Source organism: Micromesistius poutassou (genome assembly GCF_964030765.1).
Source record: "Micromesistius poutassou genome assembly, chromosome: 14".
Lineage (NCBI taxonomy): Eukaryota > Metazoa > Chordata > Actinopteri > Gadiformes > Gadidae > Micromesistius > Micromesistius poutassou.
The window spans coordinates 12,649,798-12,675,559 of record NC_140284.1 but is presented as its reverse complement, the minus strand read 5'-3'; the positions used below and the strand labels follow the sequence as shown (position 1 = coordinate 12,675,559).

General features: G+C 43.1%; 1 protein-coding gene across 2 annotated transcripts in view; it reads left to right on the top strand.

Annotated features, from left to right (window-relative positions):
• Positions 1 to 6,040: 6,040 nt before the first annotated feature.
• The window catches only part of ttn.2 (titin, tandem duplicate 2), a 192,346-nt gene continuing 172,624 nt past the window's right edge, over positions 6,041 to 25,762 (top strand). For both annotated transcript variants that reach the window (XM_084478397.1, XM_084478396.1), the window contains exons 1-26: positions 6,041 to 6,240; positions 8,247 to 8,350; positions 9,126 to 9,329; positions 9,874 to 10,161; positions 12,113 to 12,195; positions 12,311 to 12,525; positions 12,768 to 12,843; positions 12,967 to 13,365; positions 18,186 to 18,239; positions 18,332 to 18,590; positions 18,790 to 18,862; positions 18,994 to 19,164; positions 19,252 to 19,394; positions 19,515 to 19,651; positions 19,730 to 19,957; positions 20,036 to 20,277; positions 20,363 to 20,595; positions 20,687 to 20,851; positions 20,940 to 21,108; positions 21,225 to 22,918; positions 23,010 to 23,291; positions 23,394 to 23,660; positions 23,786 to 24,058; positions 24,576 to 24,839; positions 25,104 to 25,364; positions 25,454 to 25,714. In XM_084478397.1, the coding sequence (XP_084334523.1) occupies positions 8,260 to 8,350; positions 9,126 to 9,329; positions 9,874 to 10,161; positions 12,113 to 12,195; positions 12,311 to 12,525; positions 12,768 to 12,843; positions 12,967 to 13,365; positions 18,186 to 18,239; positions 18,332 to 18,590; positions 18,790 to 18,862; positions 18,994 to 19,164; positions 19,252 to 19,394; positions 19,515 to 19,651; positions 19,730 to 19,957; positions 20,036 to 20,277; positions 20,363 to 20,595; positions 20,687 to 20,851; positions 20,940 to 21,108; positions 21,225 to 22,918; positions 23,010 to 23,291; positions 23,394 to 23,660; positions 23,786 to 24,058; positions 24,576 to 24,839; positions 25,104 to 25,364; positions 25,454 to 25,714 (6,532 nt within the window). In that variant the 5' untranslated portion in view covers positions 6,041 to 6,240; positions 8,247 to 8,259. The remainder of the gene's footprint in view (positions 6,241 to 8,246; positions 8,351 to 9,125; positions 9,330 to 9,873; positions 10,162 to 12,112; positions 12,196 to 12,310; positions 12,526 to 12,767; positions 12,844 to 12,966; positions 13,366 to 18,185; positions 18,240 to 18,331; positions 18,591 to 18,789; positions 18,863 to 18,993; positions 19,165 to 19,251; positions 19,395 to 19,514; positions 19,652 to 19,729; positions 19,958 to 20,035; positions 20,278 to 20,362; positions 20,596 to 20,686; positions 20,852 to 20,939; positions 21,109 to 21,224; positions 22,919 to 23,009; positions 23,292 to 23,393; positions 23,661 to 23,785; positions 24,059 to 24,575; positions 24,840 to 25,103; positions 25,365 to 25,453; positions 25,715 to 25,762) is intronic.

The window sequence follows — 25,762 nt, the reverse complement described above, 5'->3', positions numbered from 1 at the left end:
CAGTGCAGTTTTGACAGAGAACTCAAGTTACTTTTTCAATGTGTATCCTCGGAGATGCTTATCATCTGCTGTTATCCTGGTAAACAGGATCTAATGGTTTCTTGCCTCAGTGAAGGCTGGATCTTTAATTCAGGTAAATGGACGCTGAAACCTGTGTGTCAAAACTAGCTCCCCTGGGACCAAAAGCGAAAAAAAATGAATTTCCTCTGTGATGAACTAAAGACTTGTGCAGCCTTCCTTTCCATTGTAAATCAAACAAATATACATTAACATTGCCTTTGTCGAGATGGAATTGCCTCCTGTCCTGGTGCAGACACATTCAAAATATAGGCAGCTGGGCCAACAATAGACTCCATATCTCCAAGGAGTGTGAAGCAGCTGCCATAGCTGGGGGATCCTTTAGTACAGCCCAGATAGGTGCATTCAAACTGCCCTTGCTGGCTAGCTTTCTGCAACAGGCTCCACAAATAAACAATTAGTTTCTGTTTCGACTCTGTGTTCACATGCTCTTGGACTTAGAGATTGAGGCGCGCAGTTAGAATTGTGTGTGAAGATGGGGGCTGCGTTATCCGGTCTAAACAAACCTGCTGAATCCTTACGTGATTCTCCTGACAGCCAGCTCGTCAGGAGCAATTAGGGTGAGGCGTTTTGCTCAGGGACACCACGACACTCAGCTTGGAGGAGCCGGGGATCGAACCAGCAACCTTGCGGTTACCAGCCAACCCGCTCTACCTCCAGTATATACTGCTGAAATCATGTCAAGGCCATGCTAAGGTTTGAGTTGGGGAGCTGAAAAATTAGTAGTATCAGCAATCAAATCAAATGATAAAAAACATGTCAGCAAATATAGAATATGTTGGCATTTTTGCACTTGTAAATAATAGCCTACAGTGAGATGTCGTCTACTCATTTGTGCGTGCAAGTGGCTTGAATAATAATTAAAAAAAACATTTGGATTATGCAAATTATTCTAAAGAGGTCTACTCTCCGTGCGTAGCCCTGCCTACTTTGCATACTGCTTATGACAAATGTACTTATTGTAAGTCGATAAAAGTGTCTGCTAAATGTAAATGTACTCCAATGAACCAAAAAAGCCGGCTCCTTGACGAAGGTGGAGTAGTCCCCCCTCGGTTTTACACAGGAAAGACAGTGAAATTGCAGGGTGTGCCAAGCCAATATATATATATATATATATATGAGCACTCTGCTGATTCATTCTTCACGGATGAGATCACAAATTTCTGCCGCTCAGCCCTTCTCACCTGTAGGCATTGACGAAACCTTCCTCCAGACCAACAACATTCTGCAATCAGATACCAAATGTATGTTGTACAGTTCAACCTAGTACTAGACTATCAACACTCAAACCATGCGTTTTGCAGGATCACGTCTGGTCCGGTGACCACCGGTAAAGAAGTTCACTTAGTGTTTAGAGGAGAAGGGTTTTTTCTGAATCACAGTATGATTTAAGTAACAGTGATAAAATGGCATTGATTACTATGTTGACGATCATATAATGATTAATGGAATGCATTGTTTCTTATCACAAACAAATATAATTTAATAAAGTATATCTCTCTCTGTCTGTCTCTCTAGAAATATATCTCCCTATGTCTCTCTCTCTTTGTCTCTCTGTCTCTCGTTTCGTTTAAATACGTTTTCTGAAACTATAGCTCAATTTCTCAACTCTAAACACAAAACTGAAAAGAGTTAACCATTTTGTCAAAACTCATCAAATCTCTTTCAAAGTGAAATACTGCACTCAAAACAATGTTCTCTCTTCTAAAAACTGATTTTTTCCACAAACTGTTTTCACACATAGAAATTCTAAATCAAATTTTTGTAAAACTCCACACCTAATTACCATTTAGTCTCACTCTCTTCTCACCTGTTCAAACTCAAGTGGTAAAACACTTCATTCAAGAGGCCTCAGGTGAGCTCTGCTGTGTTGGGGGAAAAATGGATCAGCATGGAGAGCAGAGAGGAAGAGGACGAGTGGGAGAAGGAAGAGGAAGGGGAAGGCGAGCGAATATCTGAAATGAAATCCGTGCAACTTTGGTGGATCATGTAATAAATCATGGCCTAACAATGGCTGAGGCTGGGCAGCGAGTCCAGCCGAATTTGAGCTGCTTCACTGTAGCTTCAGTTATCTGGGCATTTCGTGATGAGAATAGATACTGTAAGTATCCACTTGAATAGTCTTCTATATTCTCTACACTAATTACAGTAATGTAACGTTATTGTTTCTATCGGTATCTACAGTGCTTTGAGAACTGTATAGTGTAATGTTGTTTTGTCTTGTATTCATGAAATTTGTGTAGCCTATACTGTATATACTTTTCACAGATTGGGAAGACGACCAGCAAGAGGAGGCAGAGGCCGGAAATTTACAGAAAGGCAAGAGGCCACCATAATCGACATGGTGTTGGCTAATAATGCAATGACACACAAAAATAATGCAAAAAGGAAATTAGAGACAAAGTCATAGAAGACAATGTCCTATTCCATAATATTGATCAGGTCAGCCTGTCAACAATAGATTGTGTCCTGAAAAAACCTCAGCTTGGAATGAAAAAGATATATCACATACCTTTTGAGCTCAACGCTGACAGGGTGAAGGAGCTATGTTATCGTGAGTCCAGCAGGATACTATATAACTGACCTCATCCTTTCAGGACTCTGTATAGACATGTCACTATGCACCTCCAGTGTTCCTGTATGTAGGCCTGTTGTCTGATATGGTCATTTTCTCTTTTTCAGAGAGTGTTTGAACTTGATGCCAATGCTGCTCCACATGAGTATATATACATAGATGAGGCAGGGTTCAACATGACTAAGACCAGGTGGCGGTGGGAGGAACATCATCGGCAACCATGCCATCGTCAATGTCCCTGGTCTGCGTGGGGGAAATGTTACCATGTGTGCAGCCATTGGTCAAGATGAGGTCTTCCATCACCATGCCCAACTTGGTCCATACAACACTGCCCGTCTGCTCACCTTCCTGGATGCACTCAATAATATACTCATCCACCCCACACAGGAAGAGGGACCAGAGCAGCCCAACTACGTTGGGGTAATGTTAGTTTCCACTGGGCTGCTCTGGTCCACAATCTTTACCTCTCCACATATTCACCATTTTTAAATCCTATAGAATGATTCTTTTCAGCATGGTGGTGGAAGGTTTACGACCACAAACCCCATGAGCGTGTGGCCCTCCTCCAAGCAATGGAGGAGGCGTGAGATGACATCAATGCAGACGCATGTCGGGGGTGGATCCGCCACACCAGGCGCTTTTTCCCCCGCTGCTTGGCCAGGGAAAACATTGCATGCGATGTCGATGAGGTGCTCTGGCCTGATCAGGCTCGGAGGCGGGATGCAGTCTGATTTCTATTTAGATCTGTTTCAACAAATTGTATTTGTATAAAAAAATTTGTTGGCCTACGAAAACCTTTTTTTTTTGCTGTCAGTTCAGCTGAACATTTTACTTTACGTATTACAATAACAAATACAGTAAAATATTTGCTTACTTCCTTTTTGTATTTGTGCACTGATTTCATTGTTACATCCCTGAAAGACAGTCATTTTAAGACAAACAGTATGACAAACATTTTCTTACTGTAGTGTTTTTCATTTTACTTACTGTATCAATGCAATTACAGTACTGTGAGTTTTGCAAAAATAGGTTTACATTTGTGTATTCTCAGAAATCGAACAATGTTGCATTATCAACTATAAGTGTACAGTATGTCTCTGGGAAGCTGGGTTGTGAGTTAAGACATTTGCAGCTCATTGGATAGAAAAATATGCATTGAATCCTATTCTGATATTCCCACCTCCGATCCTGATCAGGCCAGAGGAGCTAATCTACAACACAGTAGAGCTCACATGAGGCCTCTTTTATGCTCTTACACATGATTTAAGTGTTTTGCCAGTTGAGTTTGAACAGGTGAGAAGTTAGTGAGACCATTTGGTAATTGGGTGTGGCGTTTTGAAGGCCAGTGTTTTCCAGGTCAACCAAGTGTGCTAAATGATGAGATTTGTGCTTAGAGTTTTGCAAAAATGTGATTTAGAATTTCTATATGCTTGAAAACAATGGAATTGTGCTTAGGGTTTAGCAGTCTGGTTAAAGTCTTGTAGTTGATACATGAGCTTCAAGTTTTCAGAATTGTGTACATAGTTTCATTTTTTGTGTGTATACAATCGAGAATGTCTTTAAATTATATTTTAAATCCACTCCAATTGAAGTTAAATGAGATTTTCAAATGAAATTATACATTATCATTCATACCAAATGTACTTAATTAGCAAAAACTAGACCAAGTGATCTTGAGGGAGTTTTATTGACTCACTCAGTGTGGGTTGAATATGAAACTTACGGAACACCACAGATTTGGGTATTGTAAACAGGCAGTTAATTAGTACAAACCACTGTTGTAAACCAACAGTTACTACAAGTGTAGTTAAATTCAAATAAGTAGCACCACAGATTTGGCAATTGTAATCAGGCAGTTACTTACTGCAAGTGTAATTGAATGTAAAGTAAGTGGAACTAAAAACAAAAATGATTTCTGGTATGAATTTTGACATTCTGTGGGCAAAACCTTTCAAAATGAAAGTGAAAAGAAAAAGAAAAAAAAGAAGGTGCGTTCATGCGTCAATTTGTATTAATCACGTTAAAATAAGATTGCGTTAACGCGTAATTAACGAGTTAACTTGCCCGGCCCTAATATAATAATATATATAAATATATGTCTCTCTCTCTCTCTCTCTCTCTCTCTCTCTCTCTCTCTGTCTATATGTGGATCTCTGTTTACATAACTGCCCAGGCATGTGTGAGACTGACAGGAACAGCCTGGTGTGGTCACCATGGTGATCAGGCTCAGGAAGAGCAGAGTTGGGGGTTCCCAGCCGGAAGGAGACATGGAGAACCTTACCTCAACCTGGAGAATCTTGACCCTTTAACCCCAACATTATCTTACCCCTACAGTCTAATACCAACACAGTCTAACCCCAACACTGTCCAACCCCACCACTGTCTAACTAACTAACCCTATCTCTACCTAACCCAAACCTGACTTAACTCAACATAATATAATACATACACTATCTTACCCCAACACAATCTAACTCTAACACTGTCTCACCCCCTGACCAAAACACAGACCAAAAGCAGTTACAGAAGTAAGTAACACAAATGATTAAAAGGGGAAATATTAAGTGTGTAATTTAAATGTAGTGTTGGTAGATATTAAAAGATAATAACTTTTAAAATGACTGTGCTACTTCTCTACTGGACTTCTTTCTATATCAAAGCAGGCTTTCTCAGTTTCACTGTTTGACGTTTCACTGTCTCTCTGTCAGAGAGATGTTCTCCACATTCTTTGTTTCTTATCTCAGCCTCTTCCAGACCAGACCTTCTCCCAGCCCTGGACCAGACCAGACCACCTCCCAACCCTGGTTCTGGACCAGACCACCACCCAACCCTGGTCCTGGACCAGACCAGAACACCTCCCAACCCTGGTCCTGGACCAGACCAGACCACCTCCCAACCCTGGTCCTGGACCAGACCACCTCCCGGCCCTGGTCCTGGACCAGGTAGGTCTGAGGTTTCCAGACCTTTTAGGATGGCTGCAGTGGTATTTGGGACTTGAAACATAATCAGAGTAATAAGTTATATAATTAAAGTGTAATAGTAAAGTGAATTCAACACATGAGCTAACAGTTAAGTGCTAAAAAAGTTCACAAATTATTTCATGAAGAAGAGGGTCTTCAGATGTTTTCTGCAGAAGAATAATCTGTCTGTCGGTCTTTGCAGTCTTGCCTGTCTGTCAACTGAGATTGTCTGTCTGTCTGCCTATATGTTTGTCTGTTTGTAAAGTGATTGACAGGTGTGAGCTTGCATAAAATGGCTACTGACCTCCCATGGTGCCTTGTACAAGCAGGTTGACCAATAGGGTTTGAGGGGGGTGATGATGCAGGGGCACCCAGGGGTATAAAAAGTAACACAACCATATAGACACTTCTGAGCAGTTGGAGCATTCCCAGCCTTGCCTCGGGTGTAGGGATTGCGTAGGAAAAAACAAAACTACACGGCTTTGTCTCGGTGTAGTTTTGTTTTTTGGGTTCTTTTGAGGCTCAACTGTTCTCCTTTGGATTTTTTTGACAGTATCATTGGATAAGGAGATTGTTTCACCACAGCTGGGACTAGTCCCATCCCACCAGGCATCCTTGTGGACACAAGTAAGTGGCTTATTCACTTCTTAACTTTCTTACGCTGCTCCTCACTATTCTATATCATCTGTGAAGAGTCCAGCCACTGTGCATTGTAACACTGTCAAAGTTTACTTGTTACCTGACCTTAAACAGTTGGAACCAAGAGTTCACCTCATAAAACATTTGTTTGTGAAATAATCAATCTAGTGGAAGAATGCAATGGTTGCTGTTTCTTTTTAATTTCCAAGGTTATAAAGCGGTGAGGCGATTTTGGAGCTTCCCAGAATAGCCCCTGATTGCATTAGAGTGGCGTCTCGGCTGGGTGGCCATGTCTTTTTAAGGGAATCAGCAGCAGGGCTATCAGTTCCACCTCCAGCTATGTGCCACATGGTGGCTGTCAATCAAGAAGGGGAGGGTATTTTTAGACCCAGTGAGTTGTGGTATTGAGTCCTCCATCGGAAGTCCTCCCTTTGTCTGAACCTGTTCTCAGCCACATGTCCACTGGGCTCTGGAGTATGAAAGAAAATCCCAGACAGTTTGATGTTAATGTTGAAGTCTTCATGTCATCCTCATTTCCATGGTTAGGAATTGCTGCTCTCTCCCCCAGGTCATGGTTCTCCTCAAGGAACCACATTAGTCTGAGTAGAGTTTAAAACATCAGTGTACATTTACATCCATCATTATTAGTTATGATTATGTATTGTGTTTTTGTCTTTACATTGCCACCATAAGTTTTCCTATGGCTTTACTATTTGAAATCCAGGTAATCGTTCAATGTTTAATGTCCCATCATTGAAAAATGTGGATGGTTTACCACAGCTGGTGGTGCTGAGAATTCTCTCGGGGTGTTTGGTTTAAGGGCTTGCCATGCTGGTGGCTTTGTAGATATTTTTGTGATGTTCCACAACCTCCAGAAATAGACTATGGAGACAGAGATGTCTTCCCCCAGCAGAAGCTTTCTGAAGCTTCCCCCCTTCTATTTATGTTTGATCCTGTCATACTTATTTCTAACGTTTATTTTCTGCATTTTGGACCAGTGTAAGATCAGAGTTGCCTCTCATAACTAATGAGATGAGTGTTGGGGAATGTCCAGCTTGTTGTAGCAGAGAGAGAGGCTATTCAACTGTTGACAGAGAGCCAGCACAACAGCTGCTCAGTCATTAAGGGCTGGGGAATGCAGAGAAAGAGAGCCTGCCCCTCCAGTTGGTCTGCTGCTGACAGGGGCACACAGGAGAGCCCCCCATGTCTGTTAGCCTCTATCCTTGCCTGGGTTGGTCTATCCAAGACGGGGTTAGACTCTATCCTAGCCTGGGTTAGACTAGCCTGTGTAAACCGGCCTGCTGGGTCCCGGTTTAACACCCCAGTGGAGAGGCTCAAGTGGCAGGTGGGAGGGTACTGCTGTGATTAGAAACCTCTTAACATCTATAAATAAATGTGTCGTTATTAAGCAGCTATGCCTCAAGCAGCTGAGGTGCTCTCTACAGAATGTCTTGGATTCACAACAGTTTATGTACAGTAAATGTTTTTTATGCGCTTCTAGTGCATTTGCTAGGGGTGGTTGAAATGCCATAATGTTTAATACTAGAAGAAATTGTCTGGGAAATGGAGTGTGTGATTATGTCTACAATGGCTATGATTATGGCCATTATTTGAGTAATACACATTGGTTACTAGGTCAATAGTCAATAATGTTCATGTTTTCATTCACAGTGGATAAACAAATCTACCATGCTATCTAAATGAGCCATGATGGCATCCTCTGTTACAAAATAGGTTACCGATTTCAGTTTGTGTTACAAAAACAACATAACCCAACACACACAACACATTTATTACACGACATATTGCTACACAACACAATGCTACACAACTGAACACAATACTGCAAACACATCGCTTTTCTTCACAACAATACACAACCCACAGAACATAACACATTGAAACACACGCAGACTTGGTGAATTTGACACATGCATAATATTTGTCAATAGATGACAGTAGTCTCAATACTGTTTTGTTTATTTTCTCTGCAGGGTGCCGAGCAACATGTCGACACAGGCGCCAACATTCACACAGCCGCTGCAAAGCGTTGTGGCACTAGAGGGTAGTGCTGCAACGTTTGAGGCGCAAGTTAGTGGTAAGGACAATCACTTCCCGTCCAATATATTCCCCAAATTAATCTTTAATCATATTCAAATAAATTGAGCCAAAATGGAGGATTACATCTGAACGCATACACCTCTTTTTACAAAGTTTAAGCATAGTATAATTGAAATGATATTTCCCTCTTCATAATACTGATGATCCAGATATGTTTATCAGGTAGAGCTCAAATTTGATGGTAACATTTTACAATAAGGGAACATTAATTAACTATTAATTAACATTTGTTAACATTAGTTAATGCAGTAATAAGCATTTCAGCATTTTCAGGGGGTAGGATTTGCATTGTAGTTCAGTTCTTGTTAGAGTACATTTTGGTTGCATAGGCATACATCTCCAATCCTTAGTTGTGGTTATTAAACTATTGTTAGCTATTAAATAATGTATACATTAATACATTATTTAATATGAGCACTATCAGTTAACATGAACACCATACAATGATTAAATGATTACTAGATCATTAGTTAACTGTAAGGTAACGTTAGTTAAACTTTAAAGGCATTAACTAATGTCAATTCATTAATGTACCCTTATTGTAAGGTGTTTTATTTGATTATTTGAATCCATCTACAAAGTTCTCGAGTTCCAAGCTCTGCCAGTCCAATATGTAGTTTAAGTCTAAGTTATTTTGATAGTGTTTAACGGTAAGTGGTGGATCGTGCTAACTCTGGGATTGTGCTAATGGTGTCTGCTAACTGGTAGATAGTGCTAATTGCTCATGCTAACTGATGCCTAATGCTCACCAGGTTCCCCAGTTCCTGAGGTGAGCTGGTTTCGTGATGGCCAGGTCCTTTCTGCTGCCGCTCTTCCCGGCATTCAGATCTCGTTCAGCGATGGCCGCGCTGTTCTGAGCATCCCTGCAGTGACCGCCACACACAGTGGAAGATTTTCTGTGAGAGCCACCAATGGTGCTGGACAAGCCACTAGCACTGCTGAGCTCCTAGTTACAGGTGAGACATGACAAATGTAGCACTTCTGAGCTCATAGTTACAGGTGAGACATGAGCAGGTAGTACTGCTGAGCTCCTAGTTACAGGTGAGACATGAGCAGGTAGTACTGCTGAGCTACTAGTTACAGGTGAGACATTCTCTTACCTGGTAGAATAGAACTGTTTCAACAGGAATTTACTTATTGTCGTCATTCGTTAGTAAGTTAGTATTTTGTAGTTGTGGTGAGTTGTAGTTTTTGGTTGTGGTTGAGGGCCAGGGTCGCTACATGAGCTGTGGTCTGGGCGGGGTGTTGTTAGGAGCTGTCTACTACATTCCTTTCCTTAACGAGACCCTGAACCTCGTTAAAAAGGAATTAGTTAGTAGTTAGTAGTAATTGCTAGGATGTCAAAGTGCACATGAGAAGGATAAAAACATATATGTCCAAGCAGATTCATGTGCCCATGCAATTCCTCCAGCGTTCTGTGCCTTGTGCTATGTTTCTGTTTTTCATCAAAATAAAACCAAACACCAAACATAGACTAAAATCTCTTCCTTTTGTCGACAGCTGAGACTGCACCACCCAACTTTATTCAGAGACTTCAGAGTTTGACAGTAAGACAAGGAAGCCAAGTGAGACTGGATGTTCGTGTGACAGGAATCCCTACACCTGTGGTGAAGTTCTACAGGGAGGGAGCTGAGATACAGAGCTCCCCCGATTTTAGGATTGTTCAAGAAGCAGACCTTTACAGTTTACTGATTGCTGAAGCCTTCCCAGAGGACTCTGGGACGTACTCTGTAAATGCCGCAAACAGCAGTGGAAGAGCTACCTCTACTGCTGAACTCCTGGTTCAAGGTAAGATCATGTGGATGTACTACTGTCTTGCTAGTGTACTGTCTAACCCCTACTTGCACATTAATGACCTGTCTCTGTAGTCTAACCCCTACCTGCTCCTTTACAACCTGCCTATGCACTGTCTTACCCCTACCTGATCCTTAATGACCTGTCACTGTACTGTCTAACCCCTATCTGTACATTAATGACCTGTCTCTGTACTGTCTAACCCATACCTGCTCCTTAAGGACCTGTCTCTGTACTGTCTAAACCCTACCTTATTCTTATTGACCTGTCTCTGTACTGTCCAACCCATACCTGCTCCTTAATGACCTGTCTCTGAATTCACCATCTCTGTATGACAACAGTCTAGAATGAGATTCAAGATTCAAGCTGGTTTATTTTCATATGCACAACAATTACAGCAGCAGTCGCTGGCAAATAAATTTGAGTCTGAGGCTCCTTCAACAATGCAATATAAAAAGAAAAAGTGTAAGAGAAACAAAAACTGGACATGAAATAAGTTGAATTAAAATAATAATAATAATTAAAGCTGCAAGCAGCGTTTAAGGTGCCAAGCCTGAGCCAACCAATATAACCCTACCGACCAATAAACCATCAAACCTAACCCTAACCCTACCGACCAATAAACCATCAAACCTAACCCTAACCCTACCGACCAATAAACCATTTTTTGCATTTTTGGTCTGTTGCAATAGCGCCAACTTTAGGCCGATTTAGATACAATTTGGACAGTTTAATCTTGACCCATGTACCTTTGACTATCCCAAGTTTGATTATTGGGTTAAGTTAACCCTGACTTTTGACGTTAAGTTAAATTTTGACGATTTTTGACGACTTTGAGCCTCTGGCGGCCATGTTGTTTTGCCAATCGACTTCATTTTACTTGAGCAGTTGGAACTTTGGGCCCCAACAGCCACTAAGTCAGTCCCGCTCAAATCAAACATTGCGTCTATGAACTGTGGCGTTTTTTGTGACCGGCCACGCCCATTTCGATGCCACGCCCTATTTGAAAATATGTTGACTTAATCTTGTTCAGAATTTGATTCCGAACAACTTTTCTATTGGAGTCAAGATCATAGGAGTCCAATTTGATGTTGATATGAGCATTTCACTCTTTTTGTGGTTTAAACCACACCCCTTTTAGAAGTCAATGGCTCCTGAGTACTTTATTCTTTATTTTACAGACTTTCTTTCATGTCAGATTAAAGACATTGGTCCATAGATTATATGTGCCAAAGGATTTTTGTCTAAGTAAAAAAACCTAGGATCCTTAGGGAATTTAGTGTTTTTAACAAAATTCAAAATGGCAGAAAATCTTGCAACCCGGAAGTTTTCAGTTCAAGAGGCTCATTTGTTCATCATGAGGACTTGCATGTGTGAGCAAAGTTTCATGAGTGTAGGTCAAACCGGTTACGAGATATGCTTGTGCAAAGTTTGCATTTTTGGGCAGTTGGTATAGCGCCACCTTTGGGCCAATCAGTGTAATATTTGCTGTGTGCTAATCTTGGGTCAACCTCTACACGTCTAGTAAGTTTCATAAAAAGCATGCGATCGGTGTAGGATGTGCAATGCAAACGCGGCAGAATAATAATAATAAAACTAACAATTTCAATAGGTTCCTCGCACTTCGTGCTTGGCACCTAATAATAATAATAATAGCTGTGAATGAAATAGAATAATAGAAAAATAGAATTTACACAGAATATAAAAATGTGAAATAAGAATATTTATACGTAATATGTAGGTCTACCGATGTAGAAGAGTTAAGCGGTTATGTAAAATAGAATAATAATAATAATAATAATATATAAAATAGATGCAGCATAAAAAGGTGTGAAAATGGTGAGCTAACCTTGTAGATGTACTGTTAATTAGCATGTGGCTAACCTTGTAGACATACTGTTGGTTAGCATGAGGCTAACTGATTAGAGATGTGTATGTGCTACAGGGGAGGATGCTGTGCCCATTAAGAAAACCAAGATGGTGGTGTCCTCTTCTCAGATGTCCTCCTCCCAGACCAGAGTGGAAAGGGTAAGACTTTCTCTGCTTCTTCCCAGGCACCAGAAGCGTCTTCTGGTCCGATAACTTCCCTAGCTACGCTCACACTTTGCATCCCTGTTCACCGTTTTGGTTGTTTCGTCCCCAGAGAGTTGAGGCTGGTTTCCAGGCCGCCACCATGATGGAGATGCATGTAGAAGGAGGCGGCATGACTCAACGGTTAGCACACAAGACCCCCCCAAGGGTTCCTCCCAAACCCACCTCCAAGTCCCCACCTTCGATGGTCTCCAGGGTAACCGGAGGCCGCCACCAGTCACCATCACCTGTCCGACACGTGAAGGCCCCTACACCTGCACCTGTCAGGTAACGCATGCTAATCAAACAAGCCACGCCTACTGTTGATATCTGCAGCTACAGCTGAATATGAGTCATGCGTTGAAAAATACACCAACTCTTCTTCCATAACCCACCAGCTGTGCTCCTTGCTGCCACGTCAATATGACAAAGGCAGCATGATGTTGAGGGCGGGGCCACAGGTGATCTGAGCTGTGTGTGGTCCTAGTATGAGTACAATGTGTGAGTGAACTAAACATGTTTCTCTGCAGATCTGTGTCTCCATCCGGCAGGCCCTCAGTATCTCCCATCAGACCAGTCAGATCTCCTCTCATGACCAGGAAACGGGTGAGAACTGCTTCTTGGAACTTCCAAACTCATCATTAACTCACATTATCATCATTACAACTCACAACATCATTACAACATTACTATCTAGCTGGGATGTGATTGGTCCTCTTCTCCATCCAGGTGTCCTCCTCACCGGAGGTCTTGCCCCCATGGAAACAGGAAGGCTGGGCGACGGGGGTTGCCAGCTACACCAGTATGACGAGCACCTCCACCCACATGCAGGCAGGCTCTGCCGAGATGCAGGCCGGCTCTGCCCAGATGCAAGCAGGCTCTGCCCTTATGCAAGCAGGCTCTGCCCATATGCAAGCAGGCTCTGCCCATATGCAGACCAGCTCTACCCAGATGCAAGCAGGCTTATCTCAGATGCAGACCAGCTCCTCCCAGATGCAGACCAGCTCCTCCCAGATGCAGACCAGCTCCTCCCAGATGCAGACCAGCTCTGCCCACATGCAGATGGAGCAGCAGTGGCAGGGCTCGTATGGCGTCCAGCAGGTCCAGCAGGTTACTTCACTACAAGAGGTGAGACAGCATGGAGAAGCGACCAGAAGCGATGAGTTCAATATATCGATATACAGATACAGGTTTAAAAGGAGCGTCAACCCAGATGTATGCAGGATAAACCTACCAGTTGGTCCAGTCCACTGCTTAGGCTGGTAGACCTATTTAGCCTTCATACATCTGGGTCAACAGTCCGACTTGTGTTGTCTCTAGAGCAGGGATGGGCAACTTTCATGATAAAGAGGGCCATTTTTTATCATCTCCATCAAAGGGCCACATGACCACGCTCTTCAACTAATCGGATATGAGAGAAGCTACAAAATAATTATAAATGAGAACAAAATATTTGTATATATATATCTATATGTTACCAACATACATTAATTTCCCATATTTTCCATGCTCAAATGCATTTTTAACATGTCTATACTTGACAAAAACACCACGTTTGTTTTAAAAAACAACAGCCACATTTTTTTTGTGAAAATCGCTCACATACATCATCATTCAATGATGGCATAAAATTGAAAAACAGTGGCCAAACATTAAGTGCAACTACTAGCATCATATTCAGTGCATTTTTGCTCCCATTCCACTTTTAGAATCTACCTCTTAGTGAGATACGTGGCTTCGCCTGCTGGTGCACAATAGACTGAATATCAATCTCAATCTTTGTGCATCCAATCGGCATCAGATGAAGAAGAGTGTCATCCGTGAGCCTGTTTATCTCTTTTGACTTAATTATAAATTATTGAAAAGCTGCTCTCACAAATGTAAGTGCTAAACATGCTGGCCATTGAGAGAGCAAAATTTTAAAAATGAAAACATGCCTCTGGTAACAGTCTCCCAAATGAAATTCCCCTCTCATTGCGTTTTGCTTGAAAAAACTGATCTGACTGTAGCTGCAGAGTTCGAGCTGCATTTCTGATGGTTGCTCGCTGACAGCAGCAGAGAGGGTTGGGGAATAGCCTGGAAGCACCCTCTATTGGTGAACAGTATAATGACAATGACGATTGAGTTCAGTTGCACTTAAAAAAAAAAAGAAAGTCCGCATTTTTCAGATATTTAAGAAATTATCTACGGACAGTGCGTATGGACTATGCACTGAGTGAGGATGCGGGCCGCCAGTTGCCCATCCCTGCTCTAGAGAGTGATAAGAGGGCCATTTTTATGTGGCTTGCAAAGGCTCATAAAAGTGGTGGTAAAATAAGGTCCTCTCAATATCTCCAAATAATGAGACAATCCATGTATGTATAAGATTGATAATAAAATATCAATATCCAATGAAAGGAAGCTAACCTAGATTCTGAAAGCAAAATAATCTGCCACTAACCCTTTTCTGGCCGTTCATAGTCTTCCCTGACCTCAGCTCATGAGTTGTGGCTCTTGGTTTTACTCTTCCTAACCCAGAAGTTAGGGCTTGTCCACCTCTTAGGTGGATGGTCCACCTCCATCCTTACCATGTAGAACTTGTTCCTCACAACTTTCACCAAGTAACCACAACTGAAACTGCTGAAAGATCACATGATAGACTGCCAGCCTTTACTGATGAGTATGTTGCGTGTATGTAGGCATGTGTATGTATGCTTACTTGTATTGAATTCAAAATATATTTTGCAAATTTACTTAGTTGAAGATTTCTCTTATTTAGGTTGGATCCATGTCGCATAGGAGAACAATCTGAGATCTTTTAAGTAATATTTATGGTTAAATGGAAGTATATTTCAATAGTAGTAAAAACTAAAATACACTACCATTACCCAGCTCAAAATAAAACTTGAAACACATTTTCCCTGTGAGCGTGGCACATGAAGGAGGAGACAACACCCCCTAGGCAGACCAAATCAGCTGGCGAATTTCACTCTAAAGTGGTCTGAGGGCTATCATGTTCTCCCTAGAACACTTTTTGGATTGTGTTAAAGTTGGGTGGTAATAAGCACTAGGGTCAGTGGTATGGTTGGGTGGTGGTGAGGGTTAACATGCTGTGGAGGTCAGTGGTATGGTGGGGTGGTGGTGAGGGTTAACATGCGGTTGAGGTCAGTGGTATGGTGGGGTGGTGGTGAGGGTTAACATGCAGTGGAGGTCAGTGGTATGGTGGGGTGGTGGTGAGGGTTAACATGCTGTGGAGGTCAGTGGTATGGCGAGGTGGTGGTGAGGGTTAACATGCTGTGGAGGTCAGTGGTATTGCGGGGTGGTGGTGAGGGTTAACATGCTGTGGAGGTCAGTGGTATGGTGGGGTGGTGAGTTGGGCTCCCAGGACGGTGGGACAGTGACGGTGACCATGGTGGAACATGGTGGACCATGTTGGCTAGCTCAAAGTTCAGTTCACATAGTTTAAAATGAACTAGTTCATGTTCATAGTTCACAATTTTGAATTTTGAACTAAGTTCACTGTCCCAGAAAATAAACATTAATTTCTTATTTTTTTTTATTATTTTCTCTTTCAGTAGAACATCCTCCTACCCATTCACCCCCAGCCCCCCAAATCATTGGCACTACAAACTGCCCAAGCTAAATTAATTACTGTATACTACTAAAGAATCAAGATAACTTTTTAAAGCCAAGAAAAAACACCACCGGATCTGCTGGTCCTTTACAAAATGCGGTTAGTTAGACTTGGGTGGAGGAACTCTGTGGCTGTTGGCTCGAGGCTTACCCTTCTTGTGATGATCGTCATTAAGTCCCAATATTTCCCGATACTGGACGCATTTTTCAAATGACTTGACGCTAAGCTCCGCCTTTAGAACGCAGATGAGACAATGACATTCCAGCCTCAACTATACTCGAACATCAGCTCGGACAAGCGTGACTTAGTGACAGGTGAATTAGATTATTATTTAATTTGAGTATTATTAAATTTGTTGCCGATGTGGCTGATCAGACTTGCTTCTTCAGACAACGGAGGGTACAATTTGCATAAAAACAAGTGTTTTACTGTTCAAATCTGTAGTCGTTTGTTCATAATACTCTTTCAAATATTCATATGCACTATTGGCTTTAGCGGTAGGTTTGTTGGTGTTATTGTTTTTGGAAGCCATGCTGGCGGCTGGTTACAGTAAATCCTCGGCTGCCAGTAAACAGTGTGTGAGCATTGTTCACTATGGCGAGAGTAAACAACGCTCACGTACATGTTCAACCAGCCTCTTGCTGGGACAATGTCTCTATACAAGAGGTGCAGGTAGATGGAGATCGAGTGAAAACCACCACCACATCCATACCCCCCCCCTCCTGACAGCTGAACAGCTAAAAGATCAAATGATAGACTGCCAGCTTGGATTGCTGAATATGTTGTTTGTTTGTAGACATATAGAAGTACACAATACGCTATTGTATTTTATTGAATTTGAAACCTAACATCGACCTATGTATGTATACACTAATCAACACAATGCCATAGATGCAGTGAGATCTATTTGCTGTATCCATCCAGCTGATGCTGATGTTGCCATGGATTCTGTGATATCTATGTGCTGTATCCAACAAGCTGCTTGTTCTGTCTCCAGGGGGAGGGAGTTGGAAGAGCGGGCGCAGTGGCCACCGTGATGGCTGCTGTCGACCTAGCTCGTGTTCGTCAGCCTGTGCATGTGGAGCAATCTGGAGCTGAAGAGGAGCCTGTAGTCTTACAGCTGCAGGCTGCCACTGAAGCTGCAGAGACGCATGTTAGAATGACAGCTGCCAAGTCAGCTGCTGTCAGTACAACATCAGAGCAACATACATATAACATCTCCCAGGTGGGGCAGCGTCCTTCTCAAAGCTTTCCAGATGTTTCAAATGAGGTATGATACTTCTTGACCACTTAACCCTGAACTCTGTTGGTCACTCTAGATTCACAGAACCACAGAACCCAGCCGCCAGGGGGCAACGGCTCCAACACCGTCCCCTCTTCCAAAGTTTACTGTTTCTAAAGTTACTGTTCCTAAACATGACTCTAGCTATGAGGTAAGGCGCTATAGGCCAATGATTTCAAACTAAATCACCATCCATCGTAAAAAATGATAGTGTGATGTGCACTTAAAATATCACATATCACAGAAATAACACGTCATTTCTTCCTATCATTTCCTAATACCATTTATAATGACAATTCCTTTTAATTTGTTACCAAAAGAACAAAATAGCTTTCGGTCATTTACCATCAAACAGGTTGGCAGTGCTGTCAGCTTCTGATGTTCAACCTGCTCTGAGGTGCTTTTCTCTGGTTGACATTGGTAACACTGTTCTCCCCGGGTCGGTCAGGTCTCGAGGGCAGGCTCTGCCGTCTCCTCTCTGCAGAAAGACTTATCCTCCCACTCAACCACTAGAATGATCATCAAACCAGTCAAGTCTCCCAGTCCTTCTCGTAGGGTTGTGGAGACACGAGTGACGCCCGAGGCCACTCCTCCACCCTTTAGAGACCCCCGATACCACTCTGAGGTTCAGTTACAGGCTGGCCTGACAGGGGCCCAGGAGGAATTTGAGGACTGGGAGCCTCAGGTTGGTACTGTGCTCCACCCTCTCCAGCACCCTCCTAACTCTGTGTGGCTGTAGACACCTTGGTTAACGCCTCCACTAAAGCGCCACAGCCAATCAGAGAACCCCTCTTCCTTCACAAATCATCTGCTTCATTAAAGACCCGTCTCCCATGGCAACCCTTCTCCCTTTGCAACCTGTCTCTTAAGACAACTTTTCTTCCATCTTCCCTCTCATCTTCTTCCTTTCTTCTGAACGTCTCGTCTTCTTTGTCATCGTTTCTTTGGCTTCCATTCACGCCTGTACCCACAGACCTGAAACAAGACAGTCATTCTGAACCAGATAACTAACCAACTAACTCATTGGTCTTGTCTGTTCTTGTCTCTCTCCAGGAGGCTGCCCTGGTTCCAACTCAGGATCCAGTCACTCCTCCTAGAGTTGTTGCGGTGAGTGTTATGAGATCTATTACACTTTTTGCTAAATAATGATCAATCAGTGGCGTGAATGCTGAAACCATTCCTCTGGTCTTTAACTGTAGGTTTTAAAGAACCTGACTGTTACGGAGGGCGAGTCTGTGACTCTGGAGTGCCAGATCACTGCTCATCCCAGCCCGGTCATCATGTGGTTCAGAGAGGACTACAAGATCGAGAGCTCCATTGACTTCCAGATCAGCTATGAGAATGGATTTGCCCGTCTGGTGATCCGTGAAGCCTTTGCTGAAGACAGCGGCCGCTTCACCTGCACGGCAACCAGCGAGGCTGGAACAGTTAGCACGTCCTGCTATCTGCTTGTCAAAGGTACTAGTCACAATCTACTGAAAAGTCGAGCTGAAGCTTTCTTCTTTCCTGTTCCCTAATACAATAAGAATTAAATAAATGTTTGAGACATATATAAGATTATGTTTGGCAATATGATTTTACTATAGGCAACGAGGCTACGAGGTTTGACAGTTTACAGTATTGAAAGCAACAACAATGTTGTTGTCATTTCTTTCAGTGTCAGAAGATATTGAGAGCAGAGAAGAAACTACATCCGTCGTTTCGGAAATTGGAATCACACAAGAGAAAACGTAAGTCACGGTTTATGCTTCTGGTACTCTTACTGGTAATCTTAATCCCCATTTCCAATTAAATATATTCCCTGAAGCAACTTGTTTGACCAGAAATGAGTACCAGCTCTAAATGTAAAATGTCCTGGCAGTGTTGAGGTTGAGACAGACAGCACATCAGCTGCACCGTTCTTCATCAAGAAGCTCAGTGTCCAGAAACTGGTGGAGGGAGGAAGTGTTGTGTTTGAGTGCCAGGTCGGAGGAAGCCCCAAACCACACATTATCTGGAAGAAGAGTGGCATGCCCCTCACTACCGGATACAGGTAGAGTCCCAAACACTTTACCTTTGCTCCCATCTGCCAGATTATGACTTATGCAATTATCAATAACCTGCCCCATGTCCTGTTCAGATATAAAGTAGCCTACAAGAAGGAGACAGGAGAATGCAGATTGGAGATCTCCATGACCTTTGCTGATGATGCAGGAGAGTACTCAATTTTTGCCAAGAACCAGATTGGAGAAGCCTCAGCTTCAGCGACTCTGCTGGAGGAAGGTAGGTCATCATTCAATACCTTAAGCACAGGTTGCAGGCTAGCCCAGTGGCTGTCTTTTGAAGTTGATCCATGGTATATGTAGATGTTATGTTTGAACAGCTGTCTCTTGATGTCTGCAGAGGAATATGATGCCTACATGAAGCAGTATGATGTGACTTACAAATCGGAAGTGGTGCAGGAGCCCACATTGGTCGTGAGCCAGTACGAGATGGAACAGAGGAGAATGACCACCCCTACAAGCTTTGTCTCAGAAACGGTACTGCCTAATACTTCAGTTGTCTCTAATGTCTGTAAGGATCTATGCAATGCCAGACTAATCCTATTTATATTTCAGGAATTCCATATATCTGCATTTGAGGAGAGGATCATCCAGGAGATTGAGCTCCGGATCATGACAATTACCTATCAACACATTGTGACCGAGGATGGAGAACTAATGGTGACTGCAGTAGAACACGAGGCCTTGCAGCCAACATTTGCCACACCAGTCAAAAACTACAGGATCATGGAGGGAATGGGAGTCACTTTCCACTGTAAAATGGATGGAATCCCACTTCCCAAGGTAAGAAACTACGAAAATGCTAATTTTGATGAAGGCTCAATAAGAATGTACCAGAATTGACATTTTTTCCGTCAACAGATTGCATGGTACAAAGATGGCAACCGTCTTCAACATGGTGGCCGTTGTCAGATGGAGGTCCTTCAGGATGGCAGAGCCAGCCTTCGTCTGCCTGTGGTGCTTCCAGAGGATGAGGGCGTTTACACCGCCTTCGCCACCAACATGAAGGGTAATGCTGTCAGCTCTGGGAAGCTGTATGTGGAACCCTCTGGAGCAACAACACCTCAAAGATACACCCCCCAGCCTGCGTTGCAGAGATTTAGGTATGGTGGCAGAGAAGAGATAAATTGTGGTAAAGCTTCCTTTCTTTGAATATGATGGTACTTAGGAATGTCTTATATTTCCCAGGTCTACCTCTCCTCGTTCTATGAGTCGCTCCCCTGGCCGTTCTGCCAGCCGCTCTCCTGCTCGTTCTCCGGCTCGCAGGCTTGATGAGACGGATGAAGCTCAGCTGGAGAGACTCTACAAACCTGTCTTTGTCCTGAAGCCTTCCTCATGTAAATGTGCTGAGGGGCAGACTGCCAGATTTGACCTGAAGGTTGTCGGAAGGCCGATGCCTGAAACATACTGGTTCCACAATGGTAAGCACAACAAACTCATTTTAACAATCAATTATAATCGTGCTGGTCATGAAGCCCCCTTTTGAATATTAACTTATCCTCTTCTACACAGGTCATCAAGTTGTCAATGACTTCACCCACAAGATTGTTGTTAAAGAAGATGGAACGCAGTCTCTGATCATTGTAACAGCCATGCCTCACGATTCTGGAGAATGGACAGTTGTTGCTCAGAATAGAGCTGGAAAGTCCTCCGTCTCAATCACTTTGAATGTCGATGGTAAGATTTTAGGTCAATTACAGATAAAAAATATTTGAGAGAGAGAGACAAAACATATGATGCAATGACTGTTCTTAAACATCCACAGCTAAAGAAAGCCTGGCACGTCCCCAGTTCACTGAGAAGCTGAAGAACATCAGTGTGAAGCAGGGCACTCTGGTGGAGTTGGCTGTCAGGGCCATTGGAAACCCCATTCCTGACATTGTCTGGCTGAAAAACAGTGATATTATTTCCCCACACAAGTACCCACATATCAAGTAAGTAATTTAGCTGATACTCCATTGTTTTACAATCATTAGAATTGAAGGAAACATTTAACAGGGAATTTATGGATAAGGCAAATACATTTCACTAATTGATTTAAATGTCTTAGGATCGAGGGTACTAAAGGAGAGGCCAAAGTCCAGATCATTTCATCAGCTGGATCTGACAGTGCCTGGTACACAGCTACAGCCATCAACAAGGCTGGAAGAGATACCACTCGCTGTAAAGTCAATGTTGAGGTAGACTCTGCTATGCGTGAACCGGAGAGGAAGCTGATTATAACCAAAGGAACCTACAAAGCTAAAGATATTGCTGCGCCTGAATTGGAGCCCCTTCATCAACGTTATGGCCAGGACCAATGGGAAGAGGGAGACCTTTATGACAAAGAGAAGCAGCAGAAACCACAGTTCAAGAAGAAGCTGACTTCTGTCCGAATGAAGCGTTTTGGGCCAGCTCATTTTGAGTGCAGACTGACTCCTATTGGTGACCCCACTATGGTCGTTGAGTGGCTGCACGATGGCAAACCTCTTGATGCTGCCAATAGGCTGCGCATGGTCAATGAGTTTGGCTATTGCAGTCTGGATTATGAAGTTGCTTACGCAAGAGACAGCGGTGTTATTACCTGCAGAGCTACAAACAAGTTTGGAGTTGATCAAACTTCTGCCACCCTCATTGTTAAGGATGAGAAAGGCCTTGTTGAAGATTCACAGCTCCCTGACGGAAGGAGGGGAACACACAGAATTGATGAGATGGAGCGCATGGCTCATGAGGGAGGACCCACCGGTGTCAGTACTGATGAGGAGAAAGAGAAAACAAAACCTGACATTGTTTTGGTTCCAGATCCAGCAAGCGTTCTGGAAGGAGAAACAGCGAGATTCCGTTGCAGAGTGACTGGTTATCCAACACCCAAGGTAAACTGGTACCTTAACGGACAACTTATTCGCAAGAGTAAGAGATACAGACTGCGTTACGATGGCATTTACTACCTGGAGATAGTGGATGTCAAAGTTTATGATTCAGGAGAGGTCAAGGTGGTTGCTGATAGTCCTCTAGGCTCAACAGAACATGTTGTGAAGATAGAAATCATGCAGAGAGAGGACTTTAGGTCCGTACTCCGACGTGCACCTGACACTAAAACCGCAGAGTCCACAGAGTCTGGAAGACCCAGCTTTGACATCATGAAGGTGGACAGACCTAGCGAGAGCTCCCAGTTGAAAGAGGTCGTCAAACTGAAGAAGACCCAGAGAGTTGTCCACGAGAAAACTTCAGAGGAGTCGGATGAACTGAAGAGCAAGTTCAAGCGCAGAACAGAGGAAGGATTCTATGAGTCAATCTCTGCTGTGGAGTTCAAGTCTCGCAGGAAGGATGAGTCTTATGAGGACCTACTGAAGAAGACAAAAGAAGACCTGCTTCACCGCCTGAGGGAAAAAGAAGAGGCAGAGAGGAAGCTTCTAGAGGAACAGGGGAACGTGACCATCCCCACCTTCAAACCAGAGAGGATTCAGCTTTCTCCCAGCATGGAAGCTCCCAAGATCCTGGAGCGTATTACTAGCAAGACCGTTGCACCCATGGACGAGGTTCAATTCCGAGTCAGGGTTGTCGGACGACCAGACCCCGAATGTCAGTGGTTCAAGAATGGCATTCAGCTTGAGAAGTCAGAACGTATTTACTGGTACTGGCCCGAGGACCACGTTTGTGAGCTGGTGATAAGGGATGTGACTGCAGAAGATTCGGCCAGTATCATGGTCAAAGCCATGAATGTAGCAGGGGAAGCTTCAAGCCATGCTTTTCTGCTTGTGCAAGGTATAGTGATGTTTATTTTCAACATAAACATGCTGTTTTATTCAGTGTTTAATTGAAATAAAAAATATAAAAAATGTATTCCTCATTACAGGCACGGCAACAGTAAATTTCACTCAAAATCTAGAAGATGTAACTGCTAATGAAAAGGACACAATGGTAACCTTCGAGTGTGAAACCAACGAGCCTTTCGTCAAGGTGAAATGGATGAAGAACAACATGGATATCTTCTCTGGAGACAAATACAGGATGCACTCGGACAGAAAGGTCCACTTCCTGTCCGTGCTGGTCATCGAGATGAAAGACGATGCAGAGTACAGCTGTGTTGTAATAGATGACGAGAGCATCAGGACCAGTGCAAGACTCCATGTTGAAGGTAAGCTTCGACTTACTCTTTGTCCTTGGTGTGGAGAGTTATTAAAGAAACCAGTAGTTATTTAGTAGATTATTCCTTACGCTATCACCATCTGATGTTCAGGTGCTGCCCTGGAGCTCACCAAAATGTTGGAGAACATTGAAGTTCCTGAGACCTACGCTGGAGAGTTTGAGGTTGAGCTGTCCCGTGAAGATGCTGAGGGGACGTGGTATTTTGGAGACAACGAGATCTCTAGTAGCAGCAAATATTCCATGTCCTCCCGTCGTGGAAGACACTCTCTGTCAGTCAAGGATGTAAAGAAAGAGGACCAGGGGAAATACACCTTTGTCTGTGGAGATCTGAGGACCAGTGGCTCCCTGAAGATGAAATGTAAGCAGATAAATTTCCTCAATTTCACAGAGATTTCAGATTTCTTGTGTTAGGGTGTGTATTAGGATGCAGTTGTTTGTGATTAACTTGAGCCTTATTAGTAGTATCAATGTCCATGTCCTTAGTGCGCCCTGTGACGCTGATGCAGCCCCTGAGTGACCTGACAGTCTGTGAAGGAGACATTGCTCAGCTGGAGGTGAAGTTCTCCCAGGAGAACGTTGAAGGAACCTGGTTGAAGAATGGCCAGGTCTTCTCAGCCTCAGACAGTGTCCACATGGTTATTGACAAACTGGTGCACAAGCTGCTGCTGGAGAATGTCACCAGAGACGATGCTGCTGTCTATTCCTTCCTGGTTCCTGCCCAGGACATCTCCACCTCTGGAAAACTCAGTGTTCAGAGTAAGGAATAGAAATAGTACAAACTGTACATCCAAATGACTATGAATATAAATAACTAATAATATACTAAATTCTATGTACAACTGTTGGGTAACACTTTATTTGAAGGTATCTACATAAGAGTGACATGTCACTGTCATAACTATGACATGACACTGTCATGAACCTGTCATAAATGGTATAAACATGTCAAACTTTTATGACTTCTGTCATTAAGTGTCATTCGGTTTTTGTTATGACAAGTTGACATTGTTTGGGTTGTTTTCATAACATAAACCGAATTACACTTAATGACAGAAGTCATAAACGTTTATGACATGTTTATATAGTTTATGACAAGTTCATGACAGTGTCATGTCATAGTGATGACAGTGACATGTCACTCTTAACAACAACATCAACTGTTGTTTACTGTTATTCTAATGAAGCGTACTAGCATACACCAGCATCTTATGTAATGTTTATGTATCTCACTACAATAATCACTTTAACACATCATGTTCTCTTTTCTTCACAGCCATTGATGTCCTGGTGCCACTGAAGGATGTATCATCTATTGAGGGAACCAAGGCTGTTCTGGAGACCAAGATCTCAGCTCAGGACATCACCTCTGTCAAATGGTACCACAATGATAAGCTGCTGACAGCCAGTGAGCGAGTTCAGATGGTGTCCAAGGGGGCCAAGCAGCGTCTGGTCTTCAACAGGACCTTTGCCTCCGATGAGGGACAGTACAAACTGGTGGTGGGCAAGGTTGACACCAGCTGTAGACTGTCTGTCGAGGGTAAGATTATAAATTATTTAGGAATAGCTAGACACTATTCAAATTGTGTGAGTTTTGTTTAAAACCAAACCTGTTGGATCTGAATGAGATATATACTGTATATTTATTTATTTTATGTTTGTCCATGTTGTTCACCTAATATGTGATACCTTTGCCTTTATTATTGATTCTTGTAATATTTACTGTTTTTATACTAGACACCAGAGGTGTCTAGTATAATATGTATTATTGACACAATGATTATTCATGGTTTCTTTTACACAGAGGTGAACATCACAAGACACCTGGAGGACAAGGTATGCTCTGAATCCCAGAACGTCATGTTTGAGGTGGAGCTGTCTCACCCTGGGATCGATGCAGTTTGGAGTTTGAAGAACCAGCACCTCAAAGCTGGGCCCAAGTACAAGATGGAGTCACGTGGAAATGTGTACACGCTTACCATCGTAGACACCATGAAGGACAATGAGGGCCAGTACACCTTCCATGCTGGTGAAAAGACCTCCAGTGCCTCGCTCTCAGTCTCTGGTATGTGCTTACTTCATTAACAAGGTATTTCTTAGGAAGCAGTTCTTTCCTGATTCTAAAATGTAAATGTTTGTTTTCTCCACCACTAGGGGGAGCCATCACCAGACCCCTACAGGACGTGACGGTGGCAGAGTCCCAGACGGCACAGCTGGAATGTGAGGTGGCCAACGCCAAGGCTGAGGGCAGGTGGCTGAAGGAAGGCCAGCCTGTGGATTTCAGTGACAACGTTGTGAGTCAGGTGGAAGGAGCCGTCAGGCGCCTGCTGATCATTATCACCAGACCCCAGGATGTGGGAGAATACACCTACCAGGTGGCCAGCTCCAAGACCACGGCCAACCTCAGAGTTGAGGGTAGGTTCCAAATGCTCAGGCAGAATCACACTTCTTCCACCTATCACT